General features: G+C 43.3%; 1 protein-coding gene across 1 annotated transcript; it reads right to left on the bottom strand.

The window, feature by feature from the left end:
- Positions 1-16,225: 16,225 nt before the first annotated feature.
- Positions 16,226-21,730, bottom strand: LOC149970625 (uncharacterized). The gene is made up of 2 exons (XM_090227345.1): positions 21,593-21,730; positions 16,226-21,173 (listed from the first exon to the last, which is right to left on the bottom strand). The coding sequence occupies exon 2, from the start codon at positions 19,656-19,658 to the stop codon at positions 17,790-17,792; it is 1,869 nt and encodes a 622-aa protein (XP_090083471.1). The 5' UTR covers positions 19,659-21,173; positions 21,593-21,730; the 3' UTR covers positions 16,226-17,789.
- Between the last annotated feature and the right edge of the window lie 2,844 nt (positions 21,731-24,574).

The following is a 24,574-nucleotide window of genomic DNA, read 5'->3' on the forward strand; positions in this document are numbered from 1 at the left end:
GTGGTTGGTCCGCTCCAGCAGTCTGAGGTGCGGGAGGTTCCTCCGCCCCCTCTGGACATCGAGGGGGCCCCGGCGTATACTGTGCGAGCCATCATGGACTCAAGACGTTGGGCGAGAGGCCTTCAGCACCTCGTGGAGTGGGAGGGGTATGGTCCGGAGGAGAGTTGCTGGGTGCCGGGGGAGGACTTCCTAGATCCATCATTACTGCAGGAATTTCACCGCCTCCATCCGGATCGCCCTGCGCCTCGTCCTCCTCATCCTCCGGGTCGTCCCCAAGGAGGTGTGGAAATTTGAAAAGTGTGGAAATGTTATATTTTGGAACCATTGTGTTTCTCTGTCCCCATTTATATATGTTGTCTTCAATATGGGGTCAAACGTCTGTTTGCCTTTAAGCATTGATACCGCTATTTTATTCAACATATGAATTCAAATAAAAAATGCACTCGTACTTTGAGTGTACATACACACTGATGATTAACTGTGTGGCTAGAAACCAGGACAACATTTCCCGTCACATCTTGATCTATCCCTTGATGAATTGCTTTCAATTTATGTAAACACCATGAAAATCTTAAGTACTTTAAAAAAAATAAAATATGAAACCAATGTTTTGTGTTTGAGGACCACTACCTCAAAGCCTTTGTCTCTGTAATGGTTCTCGTCGAAAGGAGTGGACCAAAGTGCAGCGTGGAAAGTGTTCATGGTTTTAACCTCTCTGGGATAGGCGGGATGCTTGCGTCTCACTTGGCCAATAGCCAGGGAAAATGCAGAGCGCCAAATTCAAATGAAATGATATAAAAATCTAACTTTCATTAAATCACATATGTAAGATACCAAATTAAAGATACACTCGTTGTGAATCCAGCCAACATGTCAGATTTCCAAAAGGCTTTTCAGCAAAAGCATAAGAAGCTAGTATCTGATGATAGCACAACAGTAAACAAAGAGAGAGTAGCATATTTGAACCCTGCAGGCGCAACACAAAACGCAGAAATAAAATATAAATCATGCCTTACCTTTGACGAGCTTCTTTTGTTGGCACTCCAATAAGTCCCATAAACATTACAAATGGTCCTTTTGTTCGATTCATTCCGTCGATATATATCCAAAATGTCCATTTATTTGGCGCGTTTGATCCAGAAAAACACAGCTTCCAATTTGCGCAACGTCACTACAAAATATCTCAAAAGTTACCTGTAAACTTTGCCAAAACATTTCAAACTACTTTAGGTAGTTTTAAACGTTAAAAATTGATCAAATTGAAGATGGGACTATCTGTGTTCAGTACAGGAAGACGCCTCTCTCAGAAAGTACACTTCAAGTGACACTCATTCAAGATGGCCGTACTTCTTCATTACACAAAGGAATAACCTAAAGACTGGTGACATCCAGTGGAAGCGGTAGGAACTGCAAACAAGTCCCTTAGAAATCTGGTTCCCTAATGAAAAATAGACAGTGACCTCAAAAAAAAAATCTGAATGGTTTGTCCTCTGGGTTTTGCCTGCTACATTAGTTATGTTATACTCGCAGACATGATTCAAACAGTTTTAGAAACTTCAGAGTGTTTTCTATCCAAATCTACTAATAATATGCATATCTTATATTCTGGGGATGAGTAGCAGGAAGTTGAATTTGGGCACGCTATTTATCCAAAAGTGAAAATGCTGCCCCCTATCCCGTTTTCAAAAACACTCAAACAAAATAACTATCGTGAAAACGAAAGCGAACAATTCTGTCAGGCAAAAAAAACAAGATCCCACAAAACCCAAAAGGAAACTGACAACCTATATGTGATCCCCAATCAGAGACAACGATAGACAGCTGCCTCTGATTGGGAACCACACACGGCCAAAAACAAAGAAAAGCAAACAGACTTTCCCATCCGAGTATCACCCTGTCCTAACCAAAAATAGAGGGTGGTACTGTCAGGGCGTGACAGTACACCCCCCCCCCCACACCTGAACCTATAGGGGAGGGTCCGGGTGGGCATCTACTCTCGGTGGGGGCTCCGCTGCGGACACAGACCCCTCCCGCTTGAGGCTCCCCCCACTTCTGTGGCGCCTCTGGTGCAGGGATCATTTCCGGGGCCTCCGGACCGTAGATCGTCGCTGCAGGCTCCGGCCTGTGGACCGTCGCTGGAGGCTCCGGACTGGGGACCGTCGCTGGAGGCTCCGGACTGGGGACCATCGCTGGAGGCTCCTTTCTCTGGATCATCACTGCAGGCTTCGTGCCATGGATCATCACTGCAGGCTCCGGGCCATGGATCATGACTAGAGGCTTCGTGCCATGGATCATCACTGGAGGCTTCGTGCCATGGATCATCACTGGAGGCGTCGTGCCATGGATTATCACTGGAGGCTTCGTGCCATGGATCATCACTGGAGGCTTCGTGCCATGGATCATCACTGGAGGCTTCGTGCCATGGATCATCACTGGAGGCGTCGTGCCATGGATTATCACTGGAGGCTTCGTGCCATGGATCATCACTGGAGGCTTCGTGCCATGGATCATCACTGGAGGCGTCGTGCCATGGATTATAACTGGAGGCTTCGTGCCATGGATCATCACTGGAGGCTCCGTAACATGGATCATCACTGCAGGCTCCGTAACATGGATCATCACTGCAGGCTCCGGGCCATGGATCATGACTGGAGGCTTCGGGCCATGGATCATCACTGGAGGCGTCGTGCCATGGATCATCACTGCAGGCGCCGGGCCATGTATCATCACTGGAGGCTTCTTGCCATGGATCATCACTGGAGGCTTTGTGCCATGGATCATCACTGGAGGCTTCGTGCCATGGATCATCACTGGAGGCTTCGTGCCATGGATCATCACTGGAGGCTTTGTGCCATGAATCATCACTGGAGGCTTCGTGCCATGGATCATCACTGGAGGCGTCGTGCCATGGATTATAACTGGAGGCTTCGTGCCATGGATCATCACTGGAGGCTCCGTAACATGGATCATCACTGCAGGCTCCGTAACATGGATCATCACTGCAGGCTCCGGGCCATGAATCATGACTGGAGGCTCCGGCCATGGATCATCACTGGAGGCTTCGTGCCATGAATCATCACTGGAGGCTTCGTAACATGGATCATCACTGGAGACTTCGTGCCATGGATCATCACTGCAGGCTTCGGGCCATGGATCATCACTGGAGGCTTCGGGCCATGGATCATCACTGGAGGCTCCGTAACATGGATCATCACTGCAGGCTCCGGGCCATGAATCATGACTGGAGGCTTCGGGCCATGGATCATCACTGCAGGCGCCGGGCCATGGATCATCACTGGAGGCTTCGTGCCATGGATCATCACTGGAGGCTTCGTGCCATGGATCATCACTGGAGGCTTCGTACCATGGATCATCACTGGAGGCTTCGTGCCATGGATCATCACTGGAGGCTTTGTGCCATGGATCATCACTGGAGGCTTTGTGCCATGAATCATCACTGGAGGCTTCGTGCCATGGATCATCACTGGAGGCGTCGTGCCATGGATTATAACTGGAGGCTTCGTGCCATGGATCATCACTGGAGGCTCCGTAACATGGATCATCACTGGAGGCTCCGTAACATGGATCATCACTGCAGGCTCCGGGCCATGAATCATGACTGGAGGCTCCGGCCATGGATCATCACTGGAGGCTTCGTAACATGGATCATCACTGGAGACTTCGTACCATGGATCATCACTGCAGGCTCCGGGCCATGGATCATCACTGGAGGCTTCGTAACATGGATCATCACTGGAGGCTTCGGGCCATGGATCATCACTGGAGGCTCCGTAACATGGATCATCACTGCAGGCTCCGGGCCATGAATCATGACTGGAGGCTTCGGGCCATGGATCATCACTGGAGGCTTCGTGCCATGGATCATCACTGGAGGCTCCGTAACATGGATCATCACTGCAGGCTCCGTAACATGGATCATCACTGGAGGCTTCGTGCCATGGATCATCACTGGAGGCTTCGTGCCATGGATCATCACTGGAGGCTTCGTAACATGGATCATCACTGCAGGCTCCGGGCCATGAATCATGACTGGAGGCTTCGGGCCATGGATCATCACTGCAGGCTTCGTGCCATGGATCATCACTGCAGGCGCCGTGCCATGGATCATCACTGGAGGCTTCGTGCCATGGATCATCACTGGAGGCTTCGTGCCATGGATCATCACTGGAGGCTTCGTGCCATGGATCATCACTGGAGGCTTCGTGCCATGGATCATCACTGGAGGCTTTGTGCCATGAATCATCACTGGAGGCTTCGTGCCATGGATCATCACTGGAGGCTCCGTAACATGGATCATCACTGCAGGCTCCGTAACATGGATCATCACTGCAGGCTCCGGGCCATGAATCATGACTGGAGGCTTCGGGCCATGGATCATCACTGGAGGCTTCGTAACATGGATCATCACTGGAGACTTCGTACCATGGATCATCACTGCAGGCTCCGGGCCATGGATCATCACTGGAGGCTTCGTAACATGGATCATCACTGGAGGCTTCGGGCCATGGATCATCACTGGAGGCTCCGTAACATGGATCATCACTGCAGGCTCCGGGCCATGAATCATGACTGGAGGCTTCGGGCCATGGATCATCACTGGAGGCTTCGTGCCATGGATCATCACTGGAGGCTCCGTAACATGGATCATCACTGCAGGCTCCGTAACATGGATCATCACTGGAGGCTTCGTGCCATGGATCATCACTGGAGGCTTCGTGCCATGGATCATCACTGGAGGCTCCGGGCCATGGATCATCACTGCAGGCTCCGGGCCATGAATCATCACTGCAGGCTCCGGGCCATGGATCATCACTGCAGGCTCCGGGCCATGGATCATGACTGGAGGCTTCGTGCCATGGATCATCACTGGAGGCTTCGTGCCATGGATCCTCACTGGAGGCTTCGGGCCATGGATCATCACTGGAGGCTCCGTAACATGGATCATGACTGCAGGCTCCGGGCCATGGATCATGACTGGAGGCTTCGTGCCATGGATCATCACTGGAGGCTTCGTATCATGGATCCTCACTGGAGGCTTCGGGCCATGGATCATCACTGGAGGCTCCGTAACATGGATCATGACTGCAGGCTCCGGGCCATGAATCATGACTGGAGGCTTCGTGCCATGGATCATCACTGGAGGCTTTGTGCCATGGATCATCACTGGAGGCTTCGTGCCATGGATCATCACTGCAGGCTCTGGGCCATGGATCATCACTGGAGGCTCCGGCCATGGATCATCACTGGAGGCTTCGTGCCATGAATCATCACTGGAGGCTTCGTAACATGGATCATCACTGGAGGCTTCGTAACATGGATCATCACTGCAGGCTCCGGGCCATGGATCATCACTGGAGGCTTCGGGCCATGGATCATCACTGGAGGCTTCGGGCCATGGATCATCACTGGAGGCTCCGTAACATGGATCATCACTGCAGGCTCCGGGCCATGAATCATGACTGGAGGCTTCGGGCCATGGATCATCACTGGAGGCTTCGTGCCATGGATCATCACTGCAGGCTCCGGGCCATGGATCATCACTGGAGGCTTTGTGCCATGGATCATCACTGGAGGCTTTGTGCCATGGATCATCACTGGAGGCGTCGTGCCATGGATTATCACTGGAGGCTTCGTGCCATGGATCATCACTGGAGGCTCCGGGCCATGGATCATCACTGGAGGCTCCGGCCATGGATCATCACTGAAGGCTTCGTGACATGAATCATCACTGGAGGCTTCGTAACATGGATCATCACTGCAGGCTCCGGGCCATGGATCATCACTGCAGGCTCCGGGCCATGGATCATGACTGGAGGCTCCGTAACATGGATCATCACTGGAGGCTTCATGCCATGGATCATCACTGGAGGCTTCGTACGTGGAGCCGGAACAGGTCTCACTGGACTGAGGAGTCCTACTAGAAGCCTGGTGCGGGGAGCTGCCACAACGCATCCTGGCTGGATACCCACTTTAGCTCGGTGAGTGTAAAGAGCTGGCACAGGACGCACTGGGCTATGAAGGCGCACTGGAGGCATAGTGCGTAGAGCACCGCAAGTGCGGGGAGCAGGAACAGGATATCCTGGACCGAGGAGACGCACCGGAGACCAGGAGAGCTGAGCCGGCACAATCCGTCCTGGCTGAATACCCACTCTAGCACGGCAAATGCGAGGAGCTGGCAAAGAGTGCCCCCGGCTGTTAATGCGCACCGCATAACACAGTGCCTGCCCTGTCACACGCTCCCCACGATAAGCACTAGGAGAGTTGGCTCAGGTCTAAACCCTGACTCAGCCAATCTCCCCGTGTGCCTCCCCCAAAAAAAGATTTTTGGAGCTGCCTCTCGAGCTCCGTTGTTGCTCTAACTCCTCGCATCGTCGCCATTCAGCTCTCGCGCCTCCATCTGCTCCCTTGGACGCGATACTCTCCGGCCCTTGTCCAGGGTCCTTCTCCATTCATTATTTCCTCCCATGTCCACTCCTCCTGGCCACTGGGCTTGGTCCTTTGGTCCTGGTGGGATCTTCTGTAACGTTTCTCATCGAAAGTAGTAGACCAAAGCACAGCGTGGAAAGTGTTCATGATTTTAATATTCAAAAACACTCAAACTAAATATTAAAAATTAAAAACGAACACGAACATTTCTGTCAGGCAAAAAAACACTAAACAGAAAACAAGATCCCACAAAACCCAAAAGGAAAATGACAACTTTTATGTGATCCCCAATCAGAGACAACGATAGACAGCTGCCTCTGATTGGGAACCACACACGGCCAAAAACAAAGAAATAGAAAACATAGAATTTCCCACCCGAGTCTCACCCTGACCTAACCAATCATAGAGAATAAAATCGATCTAAGTTCAGACAGTCCCTGTCTTAAATATTTTCCAAAACCAGTGGCTTAAAGTACTTAAGTAGTACTTTATAGTATTTTTTAAAATATTTTTACTTTAGTATTTTTGCAGTATTTTTTACTTTTAATACACTATATATGCCGAAAGAAAATAATGTACTTTTCACTCCACACATTTTCACTGACAACCAAAAGTACTCGTTACATTTTATTTTTTTATTTTAAATGTAACCTTTATTTAACTTAGCAAGTCAGTGGGTTAACTGCCTTGTTCAGAGGCAGAACAACAGATTTTTACCTTGTCAGCTCGAGGATTCGATCCAGCAACCTTTCAGTTACTGGCCCAATGTTTTTCCTATTTTGTTGCATTACAACCTGGAATTTAAATGGAATTTTATTTGGATTTCATGTAATGGACATACACAAAATTGTCCAAAAAATAATATTTTTTTCTAAATATTCTAAAAAGTAAAAAATGGAAAAGTGCTGCATGCATATGTATTCACCCCATTTGCTATGAAGCCCCTAAATAAGATCTGTTGTAACCAATTACCTTCAGAAGTCGCATAATTAGTTAATAAAGTTCACCTGTGTGCAATCTAAGTGTTACAAGATCTGTCACATGATCTCAGTATATGTTCTGAAAGGCCCCAGAGTCTGCAACACCACCAAGCAAGCAGCACCATGAAGACCAAGGAGCTCTCCAAACAGGTCAGGGACAAAGTTGTGGAGAAGATATCAGAAACTTTGAACAACCCACAGAGAACCACAACAAACCTTCCAAGAGAGGGCCGCCCACCAGCACTCATGGACCAGGCAAGGAGGGCATTAATCAGCGAGGCAACAAAGAGACCAAAGATAACCCTGAAGGAGCTGCAAAGCTCCACAGTGGAGATTGGGGTATCTGTCCATAGGACCACTTTAAGCCGTACACTCCACAGAGCTGGGCTTTACGGAAGAGTGGCCAGAAAAAAGCCATTGCTTAAAAAAAAAAAATTGCGTAAACATTTGGTGTTTGCCAAAAAGCATGTGGGAGACTCCCCAAACATATGGAAGAAGGTACTCTGGTCAAAGGAGATTAGAATTGAGCTTTTTGGCCATCAAGGAAAACACTATGTCTGGCGCAAATCCAACACCTCTCATCATCCTCATCACCTCTCATTTTTCATCGGCAGGGACTGAGAAACTGGTCAGAATTGAAGGATGGAGCTGAATACAGGTACATTCTTAACGGAAACCTGTTTCAGTCTTCCAGAGATTTGAGACTGGGATGGAGGTTCACCTTTCAGCAGGACAATGACCCTAAGCATACTGCTAAAGCAACACTCCAGTGGTTTAATTAAGGAGAAATATTTCAATGTCTTGGAATGGCCTAGTCTAAGCCCAGACCTCAATCAAATTGAGAATCTGGGGTATGACTTAAAAACTTCTTAGGGCTGAGATCCCGTTAACGGGATCGATATGACAACAGCCAGGGAAAGTGCAGGGCGCCAAATTCAAACAAAAGAAACAAAAAAAATCCTCAACCATAATTCCTCAACCATACAAGTATTTTATACCATTTTAAAGGTAATCTTGTTGTTAATTCCACTACAGTGTCAGATTTCAAATAGGCTTTACAGCAAAAGCACCATAAACTTGTGGCGAAATCCGCACGGAGCCTTCACCGTGCACTGCCACTTTAAGAGCGCATGAGCAGTAAGGAAGGAGAAAATAAAGAGAGCTCGTTCAGCTCTTTGGGGAGGGGCTCTTTGGTGGCGCGACAGTTTGATTGTGTGTGCTGTGCTGCAGAAGTTTTGTTTGTTTTCAGCGTGTGTAGTTTATAGAGTGTTTAACTCGATCATCGGTGTAATTGCTCTAGGTCGTGGTTGTTTTCGTTTGGGACCGCGCCCGTTATGGATCGCATGGATTAGTAGCAACATTGTTGCGAAGCTTTAACATACAAACCATCGGACAGTCAGACAGTACACCTGCACGCCTGAAGACCACAGCTAAGATCTCTCTTTTTCGCTTTCTCTTTTTCTCTTCCCTCTATCGTTCCAGTGCTTTACCCTGCAACAGACTCTCTATTTTTCCAATGCACTTCCCATTGAAGTTCATTAGAGCTGGACTATTATTGCCCTGCCAGAAGTATTTGGACATTTCAGTTAAAAGGGAGGTTGCTTGCAAGTTGTGTATTGTTATGTGAACTGTATTGAGATGTACTAATGACATGTGGCCGAGAAGACTGGACATTTTTAAGGCCTTTGTTGTGTCGATGAACACCCCCCACATTCATACCCTCTGCACTCATCCACTAGAAAATAATACAGATAATTGCAAATCCTATGTTGATGACTGGGTTCATTCTTGTATGCAGTTGCTGTTGAATTGCTCTGCCATTATTAGTATTATTGTATGAGGTATTCTTGTTTGGGTTACCCCTGTGCTGTGATGTGGTTTTATATGGTGTGTATTCTCTTTTCTCTCCACTGGCTATCTGGTAAACAGGCTACACTCTAGGCAGTCTCTTCTGCTGATGTGTGTGGGTCTGGTAGTGGTTCTCTCTATTCTACTCTTTTCCTTTCGGCATGGTTAATACCTGCCTGGCGCCCGAACAAAAGCTTTCTTTACCCCTCTCTAATAAATACCGCTACAAACTATTATGTTAGGTCAGAGCCAAGTCAAAGAAAAACACAGCCATTTTTCCAGCCAAAGAGTGGAGTCACAAAAATCAGAAATAGAGATTGAATTAATCACTAACCTTTGATGATCTTCATCAGATGACACTCATAGGACTTCATGTAACACAACACATGTATGTTTTGTTCGATAAAGTTCATATTTATATAAAAATAATCTCAGTATACATTGAGGCGTTATGTTCAGTAGTTCCAAAAACATCCGGTGATTTTGCAGAGAGCCACATCAATTTACAGAAATACTCATTATAAATACAAGTGTTGCACATGGAACTTTAGATAAACTTCTCTTTAATGCAACCGCTGTGTAAGATTTCAAAAAAGCTTTACGGAAAAAGCAAACCATGCAATAATTTGAGTACGGCGCTCAGAGACCCAACAAGCCAAAAATATATCCGCCATATTGTGCAGTCAACAGAAGTCAGAAATAACATTATAAATATTGACTTACATTTGATAATCTTAATCAGAATGCACTCCCAGGAATCCCAGTTCCACAATAAATGTTTATTTTGTTCGATAATGACCATCATTTATGTCCAAATAGCTACTTTTGTTAGCTCGTTTTGTAAACAAATCCAAAGTCAAAGCGCGTTCACTAGTTGCAGACGGAATGTAAAAAAGTTCCGTTACAGTCCGTAGAAACATGTCAAACGATGTATAGAATCAATCTTTAGGATGTGTTTAACATATATTTAACATATATCTTCAATAATGTTCCAACTGGAGAATTCCTTTGTCTGTAGAAAAGCAATGGAACGAGAGTTACCTGACCACTGACTCAAATAGCCCTCATGAGCCCCTCCTTTACAGTAGAAGCCTCAAACAAGTGCAACATGACCAATATCCTACTGTATCTTCAATAGGGAATGAGTTGAAAATCGAGCAACCTCAGATTTCCCACTTCCTGGTTGGATTTTTTCTCAGGTTTTTGCCTGCCATTGTCACGTTCGTCGTATGAATCGGACCAAGGCGCAGCGTGGTATGCGTACATACTTTATTATATTAAGAATAAACACTGAACAAACTAACCAAAATAACAAAACGACACGTGAAGCTATACAAATGAGTGCTGAGAGGGAACTACACATAGACAAGAACCCACGAACACAAAAGGGAAAATGGCTACCTAAATATGATCCCCAATCAGAGACAACGATAAACAGCGGTCTCTGATTGGGAACCATATCAGGCCACCATAGACATACAAATACCGAGACCTACAAAACCCCTAGACATACAAAAACCCTAGACAATACAAAAACTAGCATACCCACCCTCGTCACACCCTGACCCAACCAAAATATAAAGAAAACAGATATCTAAGGTCAGAGCATGACAGCCATATGAGTTATGTTATACTCACAGACATCATTCAAACAGTTTTAGAAACTTCAGAGTGTTTTCTATCCAAATATACTAATACTATGCATATATTAGCAACTGGGACTGAGTAGCAGGCAGTTTACTCTGGGCACCTCTGGGCACCTTTTTCATCCAAGCTACTCAATACTGCCCCCAGCCATAAGAAGTTAAAGATTTCTGTACACCAACGGAACCCATCCAACTTGAAGGAGCTGGAGGAGTTTTGCCTTGAAGAATGGGCAAGAATCCCAGTGGCTAGATGTGCAAAGCTTATAGAGACAAACCCCAAGAGATTTGCAGCTGTAATTGCTGCAAAACGTGGCTCTACAAAGTATTCACTTTGGGGGAGTGAATAGTTATGCAAGCTCCAGTTTTCAGTTTTTTCGTTTTATTTCTTGTTTGTTTCACTATAAAAAATATTTTGCATCTTCAAAGTGGTAGGCATGCTGTGTAAATCAAATGATACAACCCCCCCAAAAAAATCTATTTTAATTCCAGGTTATAAGGCAACAAACTAGGAAAAATACCAAGGGGGTTGAATACTTTCGCAAGCCACTGTAAACCTGTAGATGTCCCCTGTCTGTTTGAAGGTCTTGTAAGAAGGAAGGAGCTGGCATTTTTCCATTCTACCTCTGTTCAACTTAGTCACACGGTCAAGAAAAGAGCCTCTGAGAGTGACCACAGTTTTTCAGTCTATCCTGTCTTTTACTATCTTCCAAGGGCACAGTTGTGTGGAGATATGAAGAGAACAGAGGCTGGCTTGAACAGAGAGGGGTAACGGAACTAACGTTATCAGTTGTTTGTGCGCTATTACCCGATACACAAGAAGGAAACAAGGTTGCTTATGATGTCCTGATCTGCTGGGGAGGGGTGGAACCAGCCATGACTAAGCATCCACTGTATAAGACCTCAGCACTTCCTGTATTGTCGGGCTCTCATACGGGTGGACGTTGACCAGCTCCATTATTACAATAATTCATTGACGTTAAAGAAGGATTGCTTGAAGAATTATCCAAGTCTCTCCTGATTCTTTAGAACTTGCACGACACTCACTAAGCACACATGATTCATTTGTAAATGATGTCTGAGTGTTGGGGTGTGCCCGTGGCTATCTGTAAATAAAACAATGTCGCCATCTTGTTTGCTTAATATTAGAAATTTGAAATGATGTATGCTTTTATTTTCGATACTTATTGTATCTATGTATATTTTAACAATTACATTTACTTTTGATACTTAAGTATATTTAAAACTAAATACTTTTAGACTTTTACTACAGAAGTATTTTACTGGGTGACTTTCACTTTTACTTGAGTAATTTTCTATCTTTACTTTTACTCAAATATGACAATTGCGTACTTTTTCCACCACTGTCCAAAACCATACATATTATGCAAAACTTTTTTGTAGTGATTGTCTCAATAACATAATTTAACCTAATTTCAACTAACCTAATTTAGTTGTTAAAATGAAGGCCAATACTGATATTCTGATTTCTGATTGAGACTACATACTGTGTGCAGGGCTTACCATGAATGAAGTCTCCGCGAATGTGGCAACATTGCCTTTAAATTTCAATCGAGCTGTAACACGGATCTTCTGAGAACTGAAAGTGCACCAGCAAGATTAGAACCTGTGACCTTCCGCAGCAGAATACATTTAATCACACCTTTGTTTCATCACAAAACCGGAGACCAACCTCTGTCTGGTGAAGTCCACAAAGCATATTGCATGTAACAAACAGTTACATGACCTACAGCATGGTCAAGAAAGTAACATTTTGATTTAGAACCACTGACAGTTACTGCAAGATGCAAAGAAAACAGGAGCGGCCTCCACTATTCCAGCACCATCTTAACTTCAACATAACAACATCATCAAATCACCCATGCTTAGTCTAATACAGTGACAATTAAAAGATACCAAAAATGATTTAGTTCAATCAACTTAAGCGAAATATGATGTGGCTGTTAAAGTGAATTTGATGGATTTTAAAGAACTGATTGTAGCATTAAAAGACTACAAAAAACTGCCAATAATTTCAGGTCCAGTATCAGCGTTGGGCCGCGGTTGTGAAAGATTCAGCAGACTGCTGGCATTACACATGTGGCTAAAATACTACTGTAGCCCTGCTGGCGTCACTTTTATAGATACCTTTGACATCTTCTGGAAACAGAAGATACTCTACAGGAATTACGGAGTCCATCGAAATCATCTTGGCTCCTGGACTCCGTCCACGCATTTCAACGCTGCGTTGAAACAATTGCTGTTTAATGATCTAAGACCAACTCGTTTAATCCCTACCATTGTGACAATGTCATTATAATGCTGCATCAAATGTACATGATTCTAGGGGCATTGGCAAACACAATGTTAGTAACTTAATTGATGTGCCCCTAATTGCACCGAATATTTCTGTTTACCCTAAAGCTATTGAATGCAGTAATCATGAGCCTATGAACCAGAGTTACACTGTTAGCACTGAGGAGGTGTGCCCTTGTAGGAAGACTACTTTGTGCAGCTCACCCTGCACTATCAGCTCCAATATAAATAACATGAGTAAGTCTACTTCTGATAAGCTTCCCAGAAAGCATTAAAAACGATCAAGCAACCCAGAAAAGTGCTAAAAAATAGCCCATATTAACATATGAGGCTGAGAAACAAGGTCCATGAAGTCAATAACTTGCTTGTAACAGATGACATTCATATTCTGACTATCTCTGAAACTCATTTAGATAATACTTTTGATGATACAGTGGTAGCAATACATGGTTATAACATCTACCGAAAAGACAGAAATGCCAACTGAGGCGGTGTTGCGGTCTATATTCAGAACCACATATCAACAGAGAAGTATATTTTCTGGGCGACTTAAATATTGACTGGCTTTCATCAAGCTGCCCACTCCGCGAAAATAATCTAACTGTAACCAGTGCCTGCAACCTGGATCAGGTTGTCAGTCAATCTACAAGGGTAATTAAAAAGCACAGGAATTAAATCATCAACATGTATTGATCACATCTTTACTAATGCTGCAAAAATGTGCTTTAAAGCAGCATCCAGATCCATAGGATGTAGTGATCACAATATAGTACCATAACTAGGAAAACCAAAGTTCAAAGGCTGGGCCTAATATAATGTATAAGAGGCCATTCAATAAGTTTTGTAGTAATTCATATGCTGATAATATAAAGAATATTTGATGATCTATGGTGTGTAATGAGGAGCAACCAGAAGCTGCACTTGGCCCATTTATGAAATTGCTTATTCCAGTTACTAATAAGCATGCACCCATTAAGAAAACTGTTACATTCCCTTGAATTGATAAGGAATTGAACAGTTTTATTGTTGAATGGCATAAAGCAAAAGGTATGGCAAAAAAGTCCTGCAAATTAAGAAATCATGTGACTAAACTAATTGAAAATTAAATACACTTTGAAATAAAGATAAATTATATGAAGAATCAGAGTAAATGTTATGGGATTTTCATGAATAATGACTAAATGATATATACATTTAACGTAGAACTATAACTAAACAGAATACTACTCTGTCACTGTATGAATGTATGAATCTTATTATAATCATAACACTGAATATAATGTGTGTAGTTTTAGTTCTGAATTAGAACAAGGACTTTCTGTTCCTTGTTAGAAACGAATGGAGCTATTGTCAGACCGGCTGGAATACTGTGTTCCTTACAGGACATTCTGTCCCCACCCAGGGAGGGGAGAGACCTTGGTCTTGTAGTAGATTGTTTAATGGGTGCATGCTTATTAGCAACTGATATAAGCAATTTCATAAACGTGTCAAGTGCAGTGTCCTTTTGCGCCTCATTACACACCAAGGACCAACAGATATTCTTTACATCAACAACATGGGAATCACTACAAAACTTATTGTATGACCTCTTATACACTATATTAGGCCCAGCATTTGTAACTTTGGTTTTCCTAGATATTGCTACTATATTGTGATCACTACATGCGATGGATTTGGATACTGCTTTCGGCAAATTTCTGCAGCATTAGTAAAGATGATCAATACATGTTGATGATTTCATTCCTGTGCTGTTTTTAATTACCCTTGTTGATTGACTGATAACCTGAACAAGGTTGCAGGCCCTGCTTACAGTTTGTAACCTTTTCTTGAGTGAGCAGCTTGATGAAAGCCAGTCAATATTTAAATCACCCAGAAAATATACCTCTCTGTTGATATCATATACATTATCAAGCATTTCACACATGTTATCCAGATACTGACTGTTAGCACTTGGTGGTCTGTAGCAGCTTCCCACCAGAATGGGCTATAGTTGGGGCAGATGAACCTATATTACTTCAACAGTATTTAACATGAGATCCTCTCTAATCTTTACAGGAATGTGGTTCTGAATATAAACAGCAAAACCTCCACCATTGGCATTTCTATCTTTTCTATAAATGTTATAACCTTGTATTACTACCACTGTATCGTATTATCTAAGTGAGTTTCAGAGATAGTCAGAATATGAATGTAATCTGTTACTAGCAGGTTATTGATTTCATGAGCTTCGTCTCTTAAACTACATGTATTAACGTGGGCTATTTTGAGCACTTTTCTTCTGGGATGTTTACTTGCTTTCATTACTTTACTGGGAAGTTTAGCACCAGTAGTTCATGTTATTTATGTTAGTGTAGGGTGAGCTGCTCACAGTATTCTTCCTCCTAGGGCACACCTGCTTAGTGCTGGAGTGTAGACTGGTTTGCTGGAAGTTGCAGCCTTCGAATTCCACGGCTCGTGACATGCGACCATCATTGATTGTCTTGCTGTGCTCCTTCGACTCCGCTATCAGATGTGGGAGCTCCGGGAAACACCAGCCAGTCGGATAACGATAAACAACAAGGCGGAGATGCATCCCACAAGCGTGAATGCTGTCTAGCCACCGGCTTAGAAAATGTAAACATTCCACTGTGCGCTTTCCCAAGTTTCCTATGTAGGCTGGCGACCTGTGTGATCAATGAAGCCACCTCCACCCTATAATCCCCAGCAAGTAAATAATTGCTACATTGGAACTCCGTGTGGTCCGGTTTGTCCCGAAACAGAGCGTAATAGATACAGCTCCTACAGCGCAGGAACCGTTCATTTATTTCTCCAGACAAAGAGGACTCCGTTGCAAAACTCATCTGGTACCAACTTCGTTAGCTTGTTGGCTAGCAGTTTAGTGTCTCTGCGAAGCAGGCTTAAACCTGTTATTCTGCCCTTGAGTTGCGTTCCCATGCAAAACTAGACAGATAGCTAACAACTAAGTCTTCAATAAAACTCCCAAGGCGTGACTTTTCTTGAATGAATATATTGAAAACGTTTATGTTGTGAAACTGCAAAATACAGAAAATAATATACTTTAGTATTCAATTCACACCGAAACACTGTAGCTGTACATTATACATTTGAAGTTGCATAAATACAAAGCACGCGCTAAGGTACCATGCATCTGGCATGATGCCAAACCATATAGCTAATTGTTACTCATATGGTCATTGGCTCCTTTCATTACTCTAATAATGTACAACCATTTATGTAGAATAACAAAGCATATTACACTAGGAACAGTAACAAAACTACAGTATTGTATATTTTACAATTCGTTTGCATGACGCACGAGCAAAGTAATACAGCTAACGACATACATGAAAGGCATTGCAATTTGTGAGTAAATGCAACCAACATTGATATGTAAGCAACTCTATCAATAACAAGATTATAATCATTAGCTAAATGCTTGAATTGAACTTACAAACAAATATTTTCCAAGGCTGAAGCGTGACTTGAAAGACCTGCACCGTAGCGTTGTTTGTAGCTGCTTCTATGCGTGCAGAACAAATTCTCTACTTCCTGTTTGCGTAGTCTTTCTGAGTACCAGAAACATCCACTAGGGGGCAAATAACACCATTGAACACAATGAAAATCCAATTGAACCATTGTAATAAAATAATCTGTTACCTTCTAACAGGATGGCAGCACACTCACACTGGTATAATGAAATTGTGCCACTATGAAATAAAACATATCAAGAAACAAATAATGTCCTTTCTATTTTTATCTTTTTTCTCTAGGATGCTTCAGAAAGAAGAACAACAATCTCTGAGATTGGTCTCAGAAACACCTTAGCAGCTCCTTGCTTGACAATTTTTAGTTCTACTTTCCTAACCTTTTTGTCAGTACTGGGAAAGGTTTTTACCACAAGCCTGACTGGCCAGTCATTTCTGTGTGCCTGACTGTCTTTCAATAAGACAACATCTCCCACTTTTACATTTGGCTTTTCTGCTGTCCATTTTCTGCGTCTCTGCAGCGTTGTCAGGTACTCCTGTCTCCACCTTTTCCAAAAGGTGTCAGCGAGACACTGGACTTGCTTCCACTGTTTCCATTTCTCTTATTTTTCTGTGGGAAGAGGGGCATCCCACTCACTCTGATCAGAAGAGAGTTCTCTGATTAAGGCTTTACCTTGCATTGTTATTGGAGCCACGAACCCAAGGGGGTCATAAAGACTATTCACTGTGGACAGGATGCCTCTCCGCGTAAAAGGCTTCTCATTGTGGGACACCTGGAATGAGAAGCTGTCTGTTTCCAGGTTCCAAGAAAGTCCCAGACTCCGTTGAAAGGGAAGAGGATCCACTCCTAGGTCCAGATCTTTTAAGTCTTTCGCACGGTCCTCCATAGGGAAGGCTTCCATAACTGTTTTGCTATTGGATGCAATCTTGTGTAGTTTCATGTTGGACTCCGCCAACATTGCTTGTGTTTTTCTTAGAATGTTGATAGCTTCTTCTGTAGTAGCTACTGATGTCAGACCATCATCGACGTAGAAGTTCCTCACTGCATATTGCTTGGGTTCTGACCCGTGTTACTTCTCACCCTGTAGCGCTGCTCGTCTCATACAGTAGATGGCTACGGCTGGTGAAGGGCTGTTCCCAAATACATGCACTTTCATCCTGTACTCGGTTATGTTTCTATCTGGGTTGTTGTCTTCATACCAGAGAAACCTTAAGTAATCTCTGTGATCCTCACGTACACCAAAACAGTAAAACATTTGTTGCACATCTGCTGTTAGTGCAATGCAATCCTTGCGGAAACGCATTAGGACACCCAAGAGTGTGTTGTTTAAGTCTGGACCACTGAGCAGAACATCGTTAAGTGACACTCCTTGACACTTGGCACTGGAGTCAAATACTACTCGTATTTGTTCAGGCTTTTGTGGATGGTAAACACCAAATATGGGCAGATACCAACATTCTTTGTCTCCCTCTAGTGGCTGTGAAGGTTCGGCTTGGTCGTTATCCAGCATCTTTTGCATGAAGTCAATAAAATGACGCTTCATGTCAGGCTTTTTGTCTAAAGACCTGCGAAGTGATGTGAGACGGTTCATGGCCTGCTCCCTGTTATTAGGGAGGCGACGTCTAGTGGGGCGAAAGGGTAGTGGAGCCACCCAGTTGTTTCCATCATCCTGGAAAACCTGTTTGTCCATAATGTCCAAGAAGGCTTTGTCCTCCACTGATGGTGCTGGTTTATCATCGTCTTGTGTTTTGTCGAACACGGAACATCCCAGGCTGTCTGTGTTCACAGTTGTGATTGGATCTCTCGAGTGCACTGTAGAGGGAGAGATGTGTTTCTGAGCTAAACTGTTGTAGTTCTCTTTTACCTGGATGATGTCAGGGCAAGGGCTCAGATAGGATGTGCGACCATTTTGAAGTATGTTTGTCCTGAACACGTTAACATTGGCTGGTCGGTGAGCCGTTCCCAGACAGACCTCACCCACGATGACCCACCCGAGGTCGAGTCGCTGTGCATAAGGAGTGTCGTGGGGCCCATTGATTTGCTCTCGTACCTTGTGTACCCTTAAGATGTCTCGTCCTAAGAGCAGGAGGATGGGAGCGTCTGGGTCCACTGCTGGAATTTTGTCCATAACTGGTTGCAGATGGGGATGATGATACGCAATGTCGGGGGAGGGAATCTCCATCCTATCGTCTGGCATCATATCACACTCTATCAGAGTAGGGAGAGTGAGCTGCATGTGTCCATCTATAGACTCCACCATGAAGTTGACGGCTCTCCTGCCTGAAGTCTCTGTTACCCCAGAACACGTCTTCATGGTGTATGGAGCAGAGTTGTCATTGATGTTGAAGAGACTGAAAAACTCTGTCTTGGCCAGAGATTTGTTACTCTGTTCATCAAGCACTACATACATTTTGACAGCTTTCTCTCTTTTCCCAGCCGGATAAGCTTTGACTAGGCATATTTTTGAACATGATCTTGGATTGACTGCCTCACCACAGATCTCTGTACACTTTGAGGTGACAGATAGAAGAGCATCGTCACCTTGCTCCCCGCCATGCTCCGTCTCTGCTTTAGCGGTGTCTGTATTTGAAGGGGCTGGGACTGGATGCAGAGCAGCAAGATGCCTGTCGCTGTCGCACTCAGAGCACTTGATTGAAACCTTACAGTCTTTAGCTCTGTGTTGAGTTGAGCCACAACATCGGAAACAAATGCCATTGTCTTTGAGATATGATTTGCGATCATCTAGAGTTTTGTATCTAAACCCACGACACTTTTTAAGAGGATGAGGCTTGTTATGTATTGGACAGTGATGGTCAGGGTTTTCAACCTTTGTCTTACTGGGTTTGGTTTGGTGGTCTGAGGCCTCAGATGACACATCTGTCTTATATACAGTCACAGGTGTCTTGCTGCTGTACCTGGCAGGTTTCTCACTTTTCATGGACACCTGGTTAGTTGAGGTGTAGAGGGTGAAGATGGGGTCATTTCTAATTTCGCCTGGTTCCTGATGAATCTCGAGAAGAACGAGAATGGTGGGAATGCTACCCGATAGTCCTCCTTATATTTGGATCCCTGTGCTATCCATTTTTCTTGTAAACTGAATGGAAGTTTCTCTACAATAGGCTTTACCCCCCGAGATGTGTCCAGATAAGCGAGGCCTGGAGGGTACCCTTCTACTTTAGCACACTCCAGTTCGAGAAGAATGTCACCTAGTTCCCTTAGTTTGTGATTGTCTTTGTTAGCCAGTTTTGGAAAATCCTCAATTTTCTTCAACAGTGCATTCTCGATCACTTCGGGTGTACCATAGCACTCTTCTAGTCGTTGCCAGACCATGTTAAGTCCGGCTGTTGCATTGAAAATATGGACAGATCTAATTCTGTTTGCTTGCTCAGACGACTCTGCCCCTAGCCACTTGGTAATTAGATCTAACTCTTCCCCGGCTGATAAATTCAAGTCTCTGGTCGCATTGAGAAAGGATGCTTTCCATGCCCAATAATTTTCAGGACGATCATCAAACTTCAGGAGTCCGGAACTCACCATCTCACGGCGTAGGAGGTACTTGATGAGGTCTGGTGCCACTTGTGACTCAGGGAAGTTTTGTGTGTGTGACTGGAAGTGGGCTTGTTTTCCATTTCCACCATGCTGCTGTTCCTTTCTTTTGAACGGAGAGTCTCTGCTCATGTTCTGTTGTTTGCTACTTTCTGGATTATGGCATGTAGCTGGGTCAACACTAAGCTCTTGTTTCTCCACTTCAAATGGAAGTTCAGCAAAGTAGGGCCTAGCATGTTGTTGCACATACTCACATGTACGTTGGACTGGACTTAAGGGCTGTGTCCCTGTGTCTAGTTCTTTGCGAAGCTCTCTGCGTTCTGATTCTACAGCTTCTTCAAAGGCTGCAGCTTCAGCCAACGCAGCAGCAGCTGCTCTCTCAACTTGGAGAACATATAAACTTGCCTCGAGGTCAGCTTTTTGCTTCAACAAGCTGGCCTCTATTTCTGCCTTTTGTTTCATCACAGAAGCTTCCTTCTCAGCATAAGAGACTTGTGCACGTGCTGCGTCCGCCTTGGCGCGTGCTTTGATGGCTGCAGAACTCGCCGTTGAGGATCTGCTTGACTGTTTTGATGACCTTGATCTTGTAGATTGAGACTTGGTCCCAATGTGCTGAAGAGGCTCTTCCATCTCTCTCTGTTGAACACCTGACTCTGGTTGTTGCATCGTAGACTGCTGGTCTTCCCTAGGATAAGAGGCTTTGTTGGCTGATGAACGTAGAAACATAACCACCGTGTGCAGTTATTCTTGTGCTTGAGCCCGCTGTGATGATGTTTTTTCACTATTCTGCCCTTGAGTTGCGTTCCCATGCAAAACTAGACAGATAGCTAACAACTAAGTCTTCAATAAAACTCCCAAGGCGTGACTTTTCTTGAATGAATATATTGAAAACGTTTATGTTGTGAAACTGCAAAATACAGAAAATAATATACTTTAGTATTCAATTCACACCGACACACTGTAGCTGTACATTATACATTTGAAGTTGCATAAATACAAAGCACGCGCTAAGGTACCATGCATCTGGCATGATGCCAAACCATATAGCTAATTGTTACTCATATGGTAATTGGCTCCTTTCATTACTCTAATATTGTACAACCATTTATGTAGAATAACAAAGCATATTACACTAGGAACAGTAACAAAACTACAGTATTGCATATTTTACAATTCGTTTGCATGACGCACGAGCAAAGTAATACAGCTAACGACATACATGAAAGGCATTGCAATTTGTGAGTAAATGCAACCAACATTGATATGTAAGCAACTCTATCAATAACAAGATTATAATCATTAGCTAAATGCTTGAATTGAACTTACAAACAAATATTTTCCAAGGCTGAAGCGTGACTTGAAAGACCTGCACCGTAGCGTTGTTTGTAGCTGCTTCTATGCGTGCAGAACAAATTCTCTACTTCCTGTTTGCGTAGTCTTTCTAAGTACCAGAAACATCCACTAGGGAGCAAATAACACCATTGAACACAATGAAAATCCAATTGAACCATTGTAATAAAATAATCTGTTACCTTCTAACAGGATGGCAGCACACCTGTCTTAAGCGGGATTCCAGGACAGTAAATAGCGGTCCTTGCAGTTAAAAACTAACCGCATTGCGGAATCCACGCAGAAACAAGTTCTGTATTCGTATTCAATGAATATTGGATTTTTATAAATCAAAAATAACAAACCAAGTGTTTTCCAGCATGCAATGTTCAGCTGCACACTGAATACTTATGTACATGTGATATTTCAGTTTAATCAATAATCTAAAAACCTGTTTTTGCTTTGTCATTATGAGGAATTGTTTGTAGTTTGAATAGGGAAAACAACAATTTAATTAATTTTAGAATAAGGCTGAAGGGTAACAAAATGTGGAAATAGTCAAGGGGTCTAGATCCTTTCCGAACGCACTGTATCACCATCATAGACTAATCCACATTATACTGACCTGCTAATGAAATTAGGATATGTGTGTCAAAATACAAACCAAATCAATTAACTTATCTACGGTGTGATCAGCAATAGCACAGATTACTTTACATTGTGTACTGTGGAAAAATAGGCCATACTGCAAATGTAGCCTGAAGAGAGCATTCTCAAGGAAAAGCTTTGTTGCTATCCATGTGAGTGTTTAAAACGTTTGAAGTTAACCCAAACCTATTTTTAAAGAATGTGTAAAGGTTTGGAAGGATCATACGGTTCAGCAAATAGGCTAATTTGTAATTTAGTGTTACAGGTTACTATTACATGGAAGAAAGTCATAGATCAAAGAATTTCTTAGAGGGTAAGATAATTCAATGGGAAAATAACTGTCATGAAACTGCTTGAGTGCATGTATACAACTATGTGTACTATTGTAGTCTAAGTTACAGAACATATGTCACTCCCTTCCAGGAAGAAAGAGTGAATTCACAGCTCTGTTTTGTGTTCCTAGCTTATGTTCCGAGCAAGGCAGGGGATGACTTTAAGCTCTCAAAGCCACTTGCCCATACGGCAAGTACAGTTTATGTTTTACTTGCCCTAAGGTCAAAGTTACTTGCCCAAAAAATGTAATGGTCCGTTACATGCACAAATGGATCAAATTTCAAGTACCTTTCATTTTAACGGGAGACGCACATACTCGAGGCTCAGCAGTGACACTGGTAGCCAAAATGCCATTGTATCATATGACAGGGCAATCTTGTCTTGTCACTAACTTGTGTCAGACAAACAATATGGCCTGTATTCCCAATGTTGTTCTAACAACAATAAATTGAATTAGATTACATACACACCAGCTCATTGCTATTGAACTGCAGTATTTTGTTTAGTACTTTGATAATGAAAAATTAAGTAATGTACTGTAAGTGTAGAAGTAATAACTAAATTGATCTAGTAACTGTAACATTAGTCCTTAAGGGCTGGGTACCGATGAGTGCGGATCATCGTTACAGTCATCCCAAAAGGAAATAACGTTACACAACTAACAAAATATCTGCTAAAACACAATACTGTCTTGAGGTTTCTATCATACGATAGCTAACGTTAGTTAACATGGGTCTGTGCAAAATGTTAGTACCCTACTGAAAACTAGCTAGGCTATATTTCACAGGCTTGAAATATAGCTAACATTAGCTATAGCTACAACTTGACAGGTTTAAGGGTAGCTACATGAGTTCGTATCTAGGTTTTATGATGAGAGCCATATGTTATCAAAAAAGCTAATACAATTTGCATACACCCCATACTAAGTCAATTGCTAGCTAGACAATAATAGTTTATCACCTATATGGGATAACAAACAAACTGGGAATGTAAAAATATTAGCTAGCTAGTCGCCTCTCCTGAGTCTCCAACAATCGGATGTTCCGGTTGTCAAGGGAAATGGAAAGAGAGCACGTTTGAGTGGTAAGCCGAAAGTAGCTGACTTTAGACGGAGTCGACGAGAAAAGTCGGGATGAGGTACATATGCACCGACAGCAAGACGGCCAACTTCTGCTGTTTCCAGGAAACGCTTCAATGGCAGGCATACACTACCGTTCAAAAGTTTGGGGTCACTTAGAAATGTTCTTGTTTTTGAAAGGAAAGCACATTTTCTGTCCATTAAAATAACATGAAATCGAAGAGAAATACATTGTAGACATTGTTAATGTTGTAAATGACTATTGTAGCTGGGATAAGGCAGATTTTTTAAATGGAATATCTACAAGCTTAACATGCCAACCCCATGAGTGGACCTTTCTGTTTACCACAGTGAGTGTTTGATTCTATCTGTTCTCTTCTACCTTTCCTGGCTGGCAAAGTACCAGGACGTTGTCTCTGGTTTTTCTAATCTGAATTTAGAGAACTGAATTCGAAAACTGAAACAATCCATTTGAGAAGTGGAATATATTGGTCCTATATTTAGGCGATGTAAGAAAGCTCAGGAAATATATATACACACTACTGTTCAAAAGTTTGGGGTCACTTAGAAATGTCCTTGGTTTTGAAAGAAAAGCACAAAAAAAATGGTCCATTAAAAAACATCAAATTGATCAGAAATACAGTGTAGACATTGTTAATGTTGTAAATGACTATTGTAGCTGGAAACGGCAGATTTGTAATGAAATATCTACATAGGCGTACAGAGGCCCATTATCAGCAACCATCACTCCTGTGTTCCAACGGCACGTTGTGTTAGCTAATCCAAGTTGATCATTTTAAAAGGCTAATTGATAATTAGAAAACCCTTTTACAATTATGTTATCACAGCTGAAAACTGTTGTTCTAATTAAAGGAGCAATAAACCTTTAGATTAGTTGACTATCTGGGGCATCAGTATTT

Source organism: Oncorhynchus mykiss, chromosome 29 (assembly GCF_057628025.1).
Source record: "Oncorhynchus mykiss isolate SJ-2025 chromosome 29, ASM5762802v1, whole genome shotgun sequence".
Taxonomy (NCBI): Eukaryota; Metazoa; Chordata; class Actinopteri; order Salmoniformes; family Salmonidae; genus Oncorhynchus; species Oncorhynchus mykiss.